The sequence below is a fragment of the Drosophila kikkawai genome, chromosome 2L, assembly GCF_030179895.1.
Source record: "Drosophila kikkawai strain 14028-0561.14 chromosome 2L, DkikHiC1v2, whole genome shotgun sequence".
NCBI classification, from domain to species: Eukaryota; Metazoa; Arthropoda; class Insecta; order Diptera; family Drosophilidae; genus Drosophila; species Drosophila kikkawai.
Genome location: NC_091728.1, coordinates 6358070 through 6370263, shown reverse-complemented (window position 1 = coordinate 6370263; position 12194 = coordinate 6358070). Strand labels below are relative to the sequence as shown.

Below are 12194 nucleotides of genomic sequence, written 5' to 3'. Positions count from 1 at the left end.
CGCTGATAAGCATGAAATGTCGCTTGTACGCTGTTTGTTGGCCAATTAAAAATTAGATTTCGCTTAAGATTTGTCCAGAAGATTGTGTAAGGTTTGAAGAAAGGATAAGGGTTCAGTGGTGATATCTGGTTTTAAATAATTACTTGAAAAGAGCTACATAAAGTACAAATCTTCTCAAATAAATTTCCAATAAATTGTCTAATTTTATAATCAATAAATGATAATTTTTAGCTTATTTATGTATTAGCCAACATTTAACTAACATTCGTTTTAAAATAAAGAATTCTTTTTAAAAAACTCATATCCTTTTTCCATTTTCCGCTCATTTAAATATTCTGCTCATCTTCCGACCAATTATGATATCCTTTCCAGTTTCCCAACCGCAAAGCGCAGATCAGAAAAAAATATAATAAACTACTCCGTTGTGGGTATATAAAAGGCATAAGCACATAAAGCACAGATATTCATTCCAATGCCAAATGCAGATGCCAATAAAGCCCCCAAGTAAACAATTCCAGGCATTACTCCATTACTCATAATGGCGCAGCCAAATGTCGCGGTCGTATCCTCCTCCTCCTCAGACTCATACCTTTTCGCGCGCGGAGAAAAGGAGACTCCAATTGAGGGAGCTGGCAAGGAGAAAGAAGCTGGGCCTCTGGTGGAGATGGAGGAGCACCCGCCCATGTTGTTCGCCAGGTTGCATAAATCTGTTCGATTCATAACACGAAGATTGCGGAGGGAAGTCAAGAGATCTGGCCTTGCCTTGGTCGCTGTTTCATCTTTGGTTCTGATCAGACAATCCTAAATATATTTTATAAATATAAGGGAGAGGAGGGTCTCACTGTCCCATCTCTAGTCCTCGAATTCTGCTGCCTTTATCAGCCTTGTCTTCATCGATCGCGTCGGAGATTCTGTCTGTTCGATCGCTGTTCCGTCCCGTCTTCGGGTCTGCTCAGGAGGCCTGTTGCTCTGGAGCCTGTTCTCCGCCTGTTCGTTCCCGTTGAGTCGTCGCTTTGTCTTGACTCCTGGCCAAGCTTGTAGGAGGCGTGTCGCACTGGACGAATAAAAACAAAATAATATAGAATGAAATATTTATCGCCATTAGAGGCTGATTAGCTGCGGGCGTGTTCTGGCCAACGGTTTGGGCCCCAGCTCCGACTTTCCCGTCCTCTGCGATGATTTTAAGGCACTTAATAAGCTTTTCTGGTGGTGTGATTGTAATGCGAAATTGATATGTTCATTCAATTATGCTCTCTGGTCGTGTCAATAAACTGATTGCGATCGTGTCCAACAACTTGCTGACCAATTAGCTTCCCAACGAGACCAGCCACGGATCAGTTTAATTGATAAACGGAGGAGTGGCCGGGACGTGTTGAAAACCAAACCAAAAACAAACCGAACGTAAAAGCAAGAGTCATCTCAAGTACTGAGTTGTGGTTGTGGCACAAGAAAATGGAAAGTTAATCTATTGTACGAAACTACTTTGCTGATTTATATTTCATTTTATTACCAATCTATTTTTATTCTTAATGAAACTGTTAGTGAGCTATAACTCAACTTCAACTCGAACGTATGTTTAAACGGGGAAGGAGCCTAAAACCAAACAAGAGAATAGGAAGTTGAAAGACGTCTGCTTAAGCCTGTAATTTAGATTTAAGGTTTTTAGGTTCTCTTCCACTTTACCAACAAACCCAATATAGTTTAAGTATGTACCAAATATTCACTTGCTTCCATTTAAATTTTATTTTACAAAAATTTCAAATTAAATCTTTTGGTTGGCAGCAATCCAGGAATTAAACGCAGATACCTCCACGTAGACTGAAGGAGAATTGGGCTGACCACAGGGAAGCTTGCCCCAGGACACGATGCCGATGAGGACATTGCCTTGGACCAAAGGACCTCCCGAGTCTGAGGTGCAGAAGCTGGTACCTCCGCTGAGGGGGCCAGTGCACAGATTCGTGGTGTGGACATCTACGCCCTTGGAGCCCAGAGCCGCAGCACAGGAGACGAGACTAATGATTGGTATATCCTTGGCCACCATCAGAGTCTTGGGATACGAGGGGCTGTTGGTTTTGCTGGTGCTGCCCCAGCCGTAGAGCGTGGCCTTGCCAGTTGGCTTGGCCCCGGCCGATGGCAGCTTCACCGGAGCCACTGCAGCAGTCCATGTGAAGGCGGTAGGCGTGTAGATCAATCCGATGTCGTAGGGCACAGTTCCGCCTGTGTACAGATCGTTAACCACGTAGTGTGTGATGCTCCGTTTTTGGGTAGTGCTGGCTGTTCCAGCCACGGCAATACTGCCCGCCACTAGGGTGCTTCCCAGCACCTGGTTCCTGTTGGCCAGGCAGTGAGCAGCGGTTATCAGCCAGTTGGCATTCAGGATGCTGGCAGCGCAATAATGGGTACCGCCATACTGCAGGGACACTATGTAGGGAGCACTGTTGGCCGCCGCCGCTGTTCCGCCCACCACGCGACCATCGAGCTCCAATTCCGACGCGTGGCACAGTCCCACAACGGCCAGCAGGAGGAGAACACCGGCTACGGTGCGATGGCGCCACATTTTTTGTCGTCCGTTTGCGATCATAGTTTTCGGAGAACTGTTTACATTTGGCTTTATCGACGGCTATTTAAATTAAAACGCGATACTACTTATCACGAGGAGTCGAAAGGGGCAGATAAGGGTTTCCAATTAAAAGGCTTGTTTTACAAAGATAGCCACCTAATAGAATTATAGATTAGACCACGATAGACTAGGGACTTTTTATACATACACAACTTACATTGTTCTCGAGGGGCTTCTATGTCAACAAAGCTGGACTTGAGTGCCACAATATTTCAAGTTTTTAATATAACGAGAGAATTTCGTATAAAAGAAAGACTTTTACTACATAAGATAATAATACAAATTATACCTCATATATTAAAATAAATGTACTGTTTAAATTTACATTTATTAAATAGCTTTACATTATTAAATAGCTTTAGTTTTAAATTTATTTTGGCGGGCAATTGTGTGCCCGCATTTTGTGTGCAGAAAAGCTTCGGTGAAAAATACTGATTTTAAGACTTCCGTCGTGCCTGCTGCTTGTTATTTGAATTTATCTGCAGTAGACCGTTATTTATTTAATAAGATTATAAGAAGATATTTTTCCAAGAAATGCATTTAGCATTTGTAACAAAAACGTCTTAGTTTTAATCACAAAAAGGGACAATAAGAAAGATAATAAGCTTGATAAATAATCAAGCGACTTTGATCCTGTAGTAATTAAAATCTTTAGATTACAATCAATACAATTTTTTTATATATTTAAAAAATACATATTTAATTTTGAAATTAAAAATATACACTACTTTGTGATAAGAACCCTATAGTAAATTCCCAGTCACCCCTACTTAGGTGGAGTACCGTCAAACATGGATGTACATATGCTCACTCTTTCCCCACTCTGTGTGATAAGATAAATATTACTATCAACTTTACGAAAAAGTAATTGCAATGCCTGCGAAGATCTCATTTATAAGCCACAGCCATTAGAGCTAGGTTACAAATTCGTCTTTCTTTATTGAATTAAAAAACCTTAAAGGATGTTAAGGCGCCACTTGGTTGGCCGATATCCAGGAAATAAACGAGGACACCTGCACATAGACCGACGGCGAATTGGCCTGACCACAGGGTAACTTTCCCCAGGACACGATGCCGATAAGGACATTGCCTTGGACCAAAGGACCTCCCGAGTCCGAGGTGCAGATGCTGACGCCACCTGTAAGTGGACCCGTACACAAATTGGTCGAGTGGACATCGCTGCCCTTGGTGCCCAGGGCATCCTCGCAGGACGAAAGACTGATGATGGGCACATTGGTGGCCACCTGCAGCGTTGTGGGATAGGTGGCGGAGTTTGTGGTGCTGGTGCTGCCCCATCCATAGAGGTTGGCGGTGCCAGTTGGGACCACTCCCGCCGACGGAAGCGTCACCGGAGCCACTGCAGCGGTCCACGTGAAGGCGGTGGGCGTGTAGATCAGTCCGATGTCGTAGGGCACGGTTCCGCCCGTGTACAGATCGTTGACCACGAAGTAAGTAATGCTCCGCTTCTGCGTGGTGCTGGCTGTTCCCGCCACGGCGATACTGCCCGCAACCAGGGTGCTTCCCAGCACCTGAGCACTACTGGCCAGACAATGGGCAGCCGTGACCAGCCAGTTGGCATTCAGGATGCTGGCGGCACAGTAGTGGGTGCCGCTGTACTGCATAGACACCGCGTAGGGAGCACTGTTGGCCGCCGCTGCCGTGCCGCCCACTAGTCGACCCTCTGGCTGGTCGATGGCCACTCCGGACACCTGGCACAGGCCCAAGATCAGGAGAAGGACGCTGGCCAGCGGCTGAGGGCGCGACTTTGTTGACTGTCCGTTCGCAATCATAGTTTTCGGGGAACTGTTTACATCGGCCTTTATCGGTCGCCGTTTAAATTAATTCGCGATACTAAAATTCGCCAGCGCCGGAGGTGCAGATAAGGGGTTTCAATTAAGGCCCGTGTTTTTCAGATAACAGCTTAATATAATTTAAGATTAAGTGAAGTCCCAGAGGTGACGCCTTACAGAATATTCATACCACAAGCTGTGTGGGACCGGGAGCACTTGGGCCAGATAGACTGAGCAAATAAATACGTTAATATCTCAAGCGCCAATTAACGTCTGAGAGCTTTTTGAATTGGTAAAAATGATTGATATTTAAAAATCACTGTTTACCAATCACTGATTCTGGGATTTTTTTTATTACGCATACACAAATACAGTATATTTGCTATACAAAATATTACTTTATTATTCAAATTAAAGAAAAATAATTATTTAATTAATAATAATAAAAAATATTTAAAAATCACTGCTTTCAGTATCCACTGTCTGGTATTTTACTGTATTTTTGGCATTTTGCGCATGCCATGGTCACACAGTAACTGACTCAGAAGTTGAAGAAGAAGCAGAGACACTTAATTTTTCCACGACGAAACTAGCGATTTTCGAACGATTTGAACCGCAAATCGGGACACAGCTAGCTGGAACGAATACCGTAAGTTCGCCAACGAACAGAGTCCGCGTCGTGGAACAACACAACAGCCAGGAGCCGTGCCCAAGGATTAGCCCAAGACCAGCAGAGGCCCAGCCCAGCAGCAGTATCAACAGAGAGGAGAGGTGGAGAGCGGAGAGTGCGCAACCGAGGAGAGCGGAGAGTGGAAAGCGGAACGCGGAGAGCGGTGAGCGGAGCGAGAAGAGAGGTCAGCAAACCCGTAATTAAGAAAAAGTAGACACGTACCAAGATGTCATCCGGCGACTTTGGGAATCCGCTGCGGAAGTTCAAGCTCGTGTTCCTGGGCGAACAGAGCGTGGGCAAGACCTCGCTGATTACCCGCTTCATGTACGACAGCTTCGACAACACGTACCAGGCGACGATCGGCATTGATTTCCTGTCCAAGACCATGTACCTGGAGGACCGGACGGTGCGGCTGCAGCTGTGGGACACGGCGGGCCAGGAGCGCTTTCGCTCGCTCATACCCTCCTACATACGCGACTCAACCGTCGCCGTCGTCGTGTACGACATCACCAACACAAACTCGTTTCACCAGACCTCCAAGTGGATCGATGACGTGCGCACGGAGCGGGGCAGCGACGTCATCATCATGCTGGTGGGCAACAAGACGGATCTCTCCGACAAGCGCCAGGTCTCCACCGAGGAGGGTGAGCGGAAGGCGAAGGAGCTCAACGTGATGTTCATCGAGACGAGCGCCAAGGCCGGCTACAATGTAAAGCAGTTGTTCAGGCGCGTGGCGGCGGCGCTGCCCGGCATGGATTCTACGGAGAACAAGCCCTCCGAGGACATGCAGGAGGTGGTGCTAAAGGACTCGCCCAACGAGACGAAGGATCCCGAGGGCGGCTGCGCCTGCTAGAACTAGCTGAACCGATCTAATCCAAAACCCCGAGCCCAAACCCAATCCAATCCAACCCTGAATCCCCTCGAGAAAAAGCAGAAGATGAGCAGCAGGCCCAGCATTTCACAGCATTTTCACACACACGCGCTGGCGACGGGTGGTGTATACTGTACACACAGGAGTAGGTGTATGTGGCTGGACGCTGGACCAGCTGGATTCCGGGACTCCAAGCCGGAGCGCGCCCCCCAGCATCTACAATTTATACACACACACATACACAACTTTACGTTTAAGTTAATTTATAAAGTAAAAAATGATAGCAAAGGCAAAAAATAGACTAAAACCAAACAATTAACGAAATCGGCTAACTAATTAATAATGTTAATTAAGCCGGCAGGCGAGAGCTAAGTAATCCCGAGCGTAGGCTATATGCTAACTCATTGACACGAGATCAGGGATCAAGATCAGAGTAATATTTGCGAGTTAGCCTAACCCCAGACAAGAAGATAGTGTTGTGCATTTCCGATTCCCAAAACTAACCGCAGTTTCAAGTACTTATGTCAGGCCAAGCGGTGCCCGAACGGATCCGTACAGATCCTCCGACATTCCAGCATTCGGCATCTCCTGCAGCGGCTGCAATGATGATGATTATTAACCCAAGCCAACAACAACCGTAGATACCACGCAGCCAACCTTTGTGTTCTCCGGGCACACGTAGTTTCCAATTTTAGACCCCCGTCTGTGCTCCGTTCTGTTTTGCGGCTTTTGTTTCGTCCACATTTCGTTTTTTATAGCACAGCGAGCGACTGCAAAACTGGAAGAACTTTGGATGGCATAGGACTTGGCCACGTGCATCTTATGAATAAATATACACAGATATATAATATGTATTTTTATGACAACAGAAAGGAAAACTAAAGCAGACAGACAGCAGGCAGCACGAGCAGAGTAAAACACTTAACAATATTATTAACGATTTTTGCTTCGATTAGCGAGAGAACTTTTGTGCATTTTTTACGCGAAAAGCATAAGCTTACAAAATTGATAATTGAAATAAAAACATACAAACTATGGATGCAATTTTTAATAAATCAAATTATGAAGAAATGAAAGTATACACATTATTAGCAATAAATTAAAAGAAAAAACAAACCCAAATCATGACTCATTCTCAACCCATTTACGAATCCCTCTCCCACAAAAAGGGGTTCAACGCTTTTGGGGGCACCGTATCTTATCGCAATCCACGTTCACACGTTGAAAATGGGAACTGAATCGCGGCATGACAGGTCCAAAACTGCTGACGAAAACGAATGAATTACCCATAAAACAATTACAATTTAATAATACTGATTGGCGATATGTCCGGATGCTTTCATGCCGCCTACCAACTGCATTTCTGCATTTCAACATATTTATTTCTCTATTATTACACATTTATTTAAAGGTAAATATGATTTGAATAATATAGATCGATCATTAATGATTCTAGAGATTTCGAGCAGTCGCAGCAATAATTGGATTGCTTCATAGAATTATTTGAAACCATCAAGTAAACCTTGACACCATTTCTGAGTGGGGGCTTAAATTTTGAATTGTACATTAAAATAATTTAAAATTTTTGGGATTACAATTTTTAAGAATAGTCAGGATTAAAACAAGAATTTCTGGGAATAAAAAAATTAAGTATGTTCCTTCTAACATTAGGAAAATCCGGAATTTGCCCAAACTCAATACTACTTCGGCGTAATTTTGGTGTTATATGGATTGAATAGGGAAATAACGACTTTAGGTCTCACAAATATAATGGTTTTGCTGGCTGCAAGGCCAGGTTTTCATTTTATGGCTGTTCTTTGTGAGCTTCACACAATCATAATCATCGTTATAACGTGGGTGCCCAGGGGACCATTTCAAAAAAGGAGCTTCCCGTCCGGAAGTGTCCGACATGAAGTAATTGTTTGACCCAACATCTCTGATGTCTACCCAGTAGGACTTGCATCTTGTTAAATGATTAGTGATTGAGTCCCACTCTCGATAGTTTTGGATGCTAACCAAGTGGGCATATATTTTCCTCCAATCTGCTGGAATTTCTTGGACTAGGTCTGTGGAAAAATAAATAAAATAATTTGGGATTAAGAAAATTATGAGGGAGACCAAGATAGATTAATTTTTTTATACCAGAAGTTCCCCAGAAATAATCACGTTGGAATTCTGGGACACGCTCGTTTAAAAAGGCACTAATATAAGAGTTCATTCGTATCTCTAAACAAATTCCGCTGCACTAACAATTTTTCTGGCATAAGTCAAGCTTCAAATTCGTATGTATTTGAAATCAAGCAGACTAGACCTCGAGCTTTAATTTTGCACAGCAATAACAAATTTAGTTTTCTCCCTTTCTTATTTTCACATTCGTTTTGGACTCCTGATTTATACTCACTTCTCGGCAAACAACTCCGAAAACTAAAAGCACTACAAGTAAACGCATCTTGTCAAATAAATAGTGAAGACTGTCTATTTTTTCCCCGCTGGACAGCGTTTTTATACTCTGTGGCAGCCACATCAGTATTATTCTATTGAATTTGAGGGTATAGTTTAATGTTGTGAACTCTCATTCCAAGAAATTCCTTTTTAATTTTGTCTGCTAAAAAATATAAAAATGAAAGGTGATAATAAAGGTTATGCAATTTCAAGTGATAAGAAAATTGATTCATTTAATGAATTTCTATTTTCTAAGAATTTGAATGATTATCACAAAGTTGAAAGTTGGTGTACACAATAAAGCAAAATGTACTGGACCAATCGTTTTAAAATTTAGCACTTGACTTCTTTAACTATTTCAACAGGTACTTACCTTAAAAGGAAAAGCGGTGAAGAAATGACCTCATAAATAGAATAGAAGAAAACTTCACCTTCATTCAATTAAAAAAAAAAACAAAAGAATGACTAATCAATCAGTTTTGGATTTGGTTTTTATTTGTGTTTTCCGGTTTCATAAGCGTCGTAGATACATGGAGAAAGAACAAAAAATGCGTACTTGCTTTGCTATGCAAATATTAAGTATACGATTAGATAAATAGTGCAAAATAGAGGATACCTAGAAGCTGTCCTCGTTGGTAATGAACTCATCGCGAATCTTCTGCAGCTTCGTAATCAGTTCTGCCACCGACACCTCGCCATGGACCTTGTTGTCTCGTGTGCGCACATTGACGGTGTTCGAGGAGCGCTCCTTGTCGCCCACCACCAGGATGAAGTTGAACTGGGCCAGTTGAGCATTTCGTATCTTCTTGTTCATGGTGTCGCCAGCGTCACAGTCAGCCTCGCTCATGAAGCCGGCATCGTGAAGCTGATCCCGCACCGTCTGGGCGTACTGGTCGTAGGCTGGGCCCACCGGCACCACCATAACTTGGCGCGGGGACAGCCAGAAGGGCCACTTTCCGGCATAGTTCTCCGTGAGAATGGCGATCATACGCTCCACGGATCCGAGGATGGCGCGATGGATGATCACCGGCTTCTTTTTCTCGCCGTCATCGGCGATATAGCTGAGATTGAAGCGAATGGGCAGTTGGAAATCCAGCTGGATCGTAGCGCACTGATGTGCTCGCTTCAGAGCATCCATAATGGTAATATCAATTTTGGGTCCATAGAAGGCACCATCGCCGGGGTTCTCCTTCCAGGGCATGCCGAACTCGTTAAGAGACTCCGCGAGCGCCTTCTCCGCATCATTCCACTGCTCTAGCTCGCCTAGATAGTTCTCTGGACGTGTAGACAGCACCAGCTGGAAGGAGAAGCCAAAGATGGTGTAAACATGCTTCAGGAACTCCAGGCATCCCTTCATCTCGCTCTTGATCTGCTCGGGGGCGCAGAAGATGTGCGCATCGTCCTGCTGGAAGCGACGCACTCGCGTCAATCCGGTCAAGGCGCCAGACAGTTCGTTGCGATGCAGCACACCAAAGTCAGCCATGCGCAGCGGTAGCTCGCGCCACGATCGGTTGCGGTTATCAAAGATGAGGCAGTGGCCGGGACAGTTCATCGGCTTCAGGGCGAACTTCTCTTTCTCCGCCTCGAAGGAGAACATGTTCTCCGCATAGTGCTGCCAGTGACCGGAGGTCATCCACAGTTTGGCATTGTAAATATTTGGAGAAATGACCTCCTGGAAGCCGCGCTTCCTGTACTCCGCCTTTATGAAGCCCATCAGGGTGTTGTAGATGTGGGCTCCGCGTGGTTGGAAGAAGCACGAGCCCGGCGACAACTCGTGGAAGAAGAATAGCTCCTGCTCGCGGCCAATCTTGCGATGATCTCGCTTAGCCGCCTCTTCCTGCAGCTTCTCCCACTCCTTGAGCTGCTTGGGATCGGGGAAGGAGATGCCGTAGACACGCTGCAGAGTCTCAGCGTCGGCCTTTCCCTCCCAGTAAGTGGAGGAGTTCTTGGTGATTTTCAGGGCCTTCACCTTGCCAGTGTGACGGACATGGGGTCCGCGGCAGAGATCGATCAGGGAGCCGCACTTGTAGACGGTGGTGCGATCCGTGGTGACCTTCTCGTTCAGAATGCGCACCTTGAACTCGTTGTACTTGAACATCTCTAGCAGGTCGGATTTCTTCATCTCCAGTCGCTCAAAGTTTTGCTTCTCCTTGACGATTTGCTTGACCAGGGACTCCATGGTGCCGTAGTCATTGGTGGAGATCTGTTGAAAGAGCACATGCGCTTAGCTAAGCTTCTCTCTTCTTTCTCTGCTACTTACACCCTCTCCCTCCAAGTGCATGTCGTAGTAAAAGCCACTCTCAATAGGCGGACCGTAGCACAGATGTCCGCCGTAGATGCGCTCCATGGCCTCACCCATAATGTGCGCCGAGCTGTGCCAGAAGACGGCCTGCGCCTCTGGATCGTCAAACTTCAGCAGCTGCAGGGTGCAGTTACCCTCGAGGACGCGGTCAAGGTCCCAAACCTCACCGTTCACCTTGGAGATGACGGTGTTGTCGGCCAGTCCCTGGCTAATGCCGCGTGCCACTTCATAGGGAGTGGTCTCCCAGGATGTGGCGTCCACTTGCTTGCCATCGGGCAGCGTAACCTTGATGGCCTCCCGTGTCTTGGCCGCCAGTTCCGCCTCGTATTCCGCCTTGCACTTCTCCCAGAAGACATTACGCTCCTCGATGTACTTGGGCAAGGGATTGAGTTCTGCGGGGTAATTTTTTAAGGTAATGGGTATTCTAGGGATTTTGGTTTGGTCACCTACCCTTGCGAGTGTCACTGGCGCCAGCCGGCTTCTCCTTTTTCTCCTTCTTCATCTTGGCCGCCTGCAAATCCATGTGAGAAAAATCAATAAGTTTTAGTTTTAGGTAAAGATTTTATGCTACGTATGCACGAATGTCTGCCGTCTTTCGCTATCTCCCGACTGGTTCTGACTGTTTAAACAATTGGGGACACAGCACTGAGAGATACATGAGTTTTTCGGCACCTATTCTCTTTTTATCTCGCCGCTTCTTTGTTACTTTTCAGCTGATGCAATTGGGAATCACATTTACGAGTGGTAACTATCTTAAAATGAGTGTTAGTGACGTCACAGGAGCCGGCACTGATTCATTGCACACACACACACGCAGGCAGGCCGACACACACACACACAAAACAATTACACGTGCCAGCAGTAAAGGGGAGCATTGCCATTTAAATCGAACGAAAGTTATTAACAATTGGAAACACCAACCAAAGTTGCGTAGCACCGCTGCTGTTGTTGTTGCTGTTGAGGTTCTTTCTGGTATTGTTGTTTTTGTGTTGGCTGCGTCTGAATTTTCGGTACCACCGCCGCCGCTCTTTGGCAAACACGGCTAAAGTTGCTACACTTTGAGGCGCTATAAAGCGCTATTTTAAACATAACTCCGCTATCTAGCACTTCCCATACACTCGATAGATGTTGGTAAAGAGTTTAACATGCCTTTTGCTTGTTCAAATCCAAGTTATTCAGTTCCGTCACCACGTTGTCGCCCATTTTTTACGAAATAAATTTACCAGAGAGCGAGACAGATAGATAGCTGCAGTGTGCCCGCCCGGTTTTCGTTTTATAATACACTGCCACACTGCAATGCCGAAATATCATGATACAATTATATAAGGTGGTCTCGTCGGTAATGTGCGAAATTTTGCACTTCTATTTTAATACTGTCTTCCCAACTCAAAATTATTAAGAATTTAATTATAAAACCATTATCTTTTTAATTATATCATCTACAAATCCTATTCCGCCAAGACTACCTTATATAATTGTACCATGCAAAGAGTTACCAA

General features: G+C 45.1%; 4 protein-coding genes and 1 long non-coding RNA gene across 6 annotated transcripts; 1 reads left to right on the top strand and 4 right to left on the bottom strand.

Moving 5' to 3' along the window:
• Positions 1 to 1719: 1719 nt before the first annotated feature.
• On the bottom strand, positions 1720 to 2606 carry LOC108074507 (trypsin delta-like). The gene has a single exon (XM_017166585.2). The coding sequence runs from the start codon at positions 2579 to 2581 to the stop codon at positions 1763 to 1765; it is 819 nt and encodes a 272-aa protein (XP_017022074.1). The 5' UTR covers positions 2582 to 2606; the 3' UTR covers positions 1720 to 1762.
• An 882-nt stretch (positions 2607 to 3488) lies between these two features.
• On the bottom strand, positions 3489 to 4597 carry Phae1 (Phaedra 1). Its single transcript, XM_017166575.3, has one exon. The coding sequence runs from the start codon at positions 4408 to 4410 to the stop codon at positions 3586 to 3588; it is 825 nt and encodes a 274-aa protein (XP_017022064.1). The 5' UTR covers positions 4411 to 4597; the 3' UTR covers positions 3489 to 3585.
• Positions 4598 to 4939: 342 nt separating this feature from the next.
• On the top strand, positions 4940 to 7067 carry Rab6 (RAS oncogene family member Rab6). Its single transcript, XM_017166715.3, has one exon. It carries the CDS (start codon positions 5307 to 5309, stop codon positions 5931 to 5933), a length of 627 nt encoding a protein of 208 aa, XP_017022204.1. The 5' UTR covers positions 4940 to 5306; the 3' UTR covers positions 5934 to 7067.
• Positions 7068 to 7254: 187 nt separating this feature from the next.
• On the bottom strand, positions 7255 to 8546 carry LOC108074600 (uncharacterized). The gene is made up of 2 exons (XR_001770699.2): positions 8353 to 8546; positions 7255 to 8017 (listed from the first exon to the last, which is right to left on the bottom strand). It is a non-coding gene; the product is annotated as an uncharacterized lncRNA (long non-coding RNA).
• Positions 8547 to 8866: 320 nt separating this feature from the next.
• ThrRS (threonine--tRNA ligase) lies at positions 8867 to 11972 on the bottom strand. 2 transcript variants are annotated; one of them, XM_017166708.3, is made up of 4 exons: positions 11845 to 11972; positions 11146 to 11206; positions 10654 to 11087; positions 8867 to 10596 (listed from the first exon to the last, which is right to left on the bottom strand). In XM_017166708.3, the coding sequence occupies exons 1-4, from the start codon at positions 11896 to 11898 to the stop codon at positions 9010 to 9012; spliced, it is 2136 nt and encodes a 711-aa protein (XP_017022197.1). In that variant the 5' UTR covers positions 11899 to 11972; the 3' UTR covers positions 8867 to 9009. The 2 variants fall into 2 exon arrangements, with proteins under 2 accessions (XP_017022197.1, XP_017022196.1); XM_017166707.3 differs by lacking the exon at positions 11845 to 11972 and adding an exon at positions 11617 to 11825.
• Positions 11973 to 12194: the final 222 nt, after the last annotated feature.

Excerpts from the sequence above, each read along its gene's own strand:
- LOC108074507 (XM_017166585.2), bottom strand. The coding sequence starts at position 2,581 with ATGATCGCAAACGGACGACAAAAAATGTGGCGCCATCGCACCGTAGCC.
- Phae1 (XM_017166575.3), bottom strand. The coding sequence starts at position 4,410 with ATGATTGCGAACGGACAGTCAACAAAGTCGCGCCCTCAGCCGCTGGCC.
- Rab6 (XM_017166715.3), top strand. The coding sequence starts at position 5,307 with ATGTCATCCGGCGACTTTGGGAATCCGCTGCGGAAGTTCAAGCTCGTG.
- ThrRS (XM_017166707.3), bottom strand. The coding sequence starts at position 11,784 with ATGTTTAAAATAGCGCTTTATAGCGCCTCAAAGTGTAGCAACTTTAGC. Across the intron at positions 11,088-11,145 it reads CGCCAGTGACACTCGCAAGG|AACTCAATCCCTTGCCCAAG; the intron begins GTAGGTGACCAA and ends ATTACCCCGCAG. Across the intron at positions 10,597-10,653 it reads TGCACTTGGAGGGAGAGGGT|ATCTCCACCAATGACTACGG; the intron begins GTAAGTAGCAGA and ends CTCTTTCAACAG.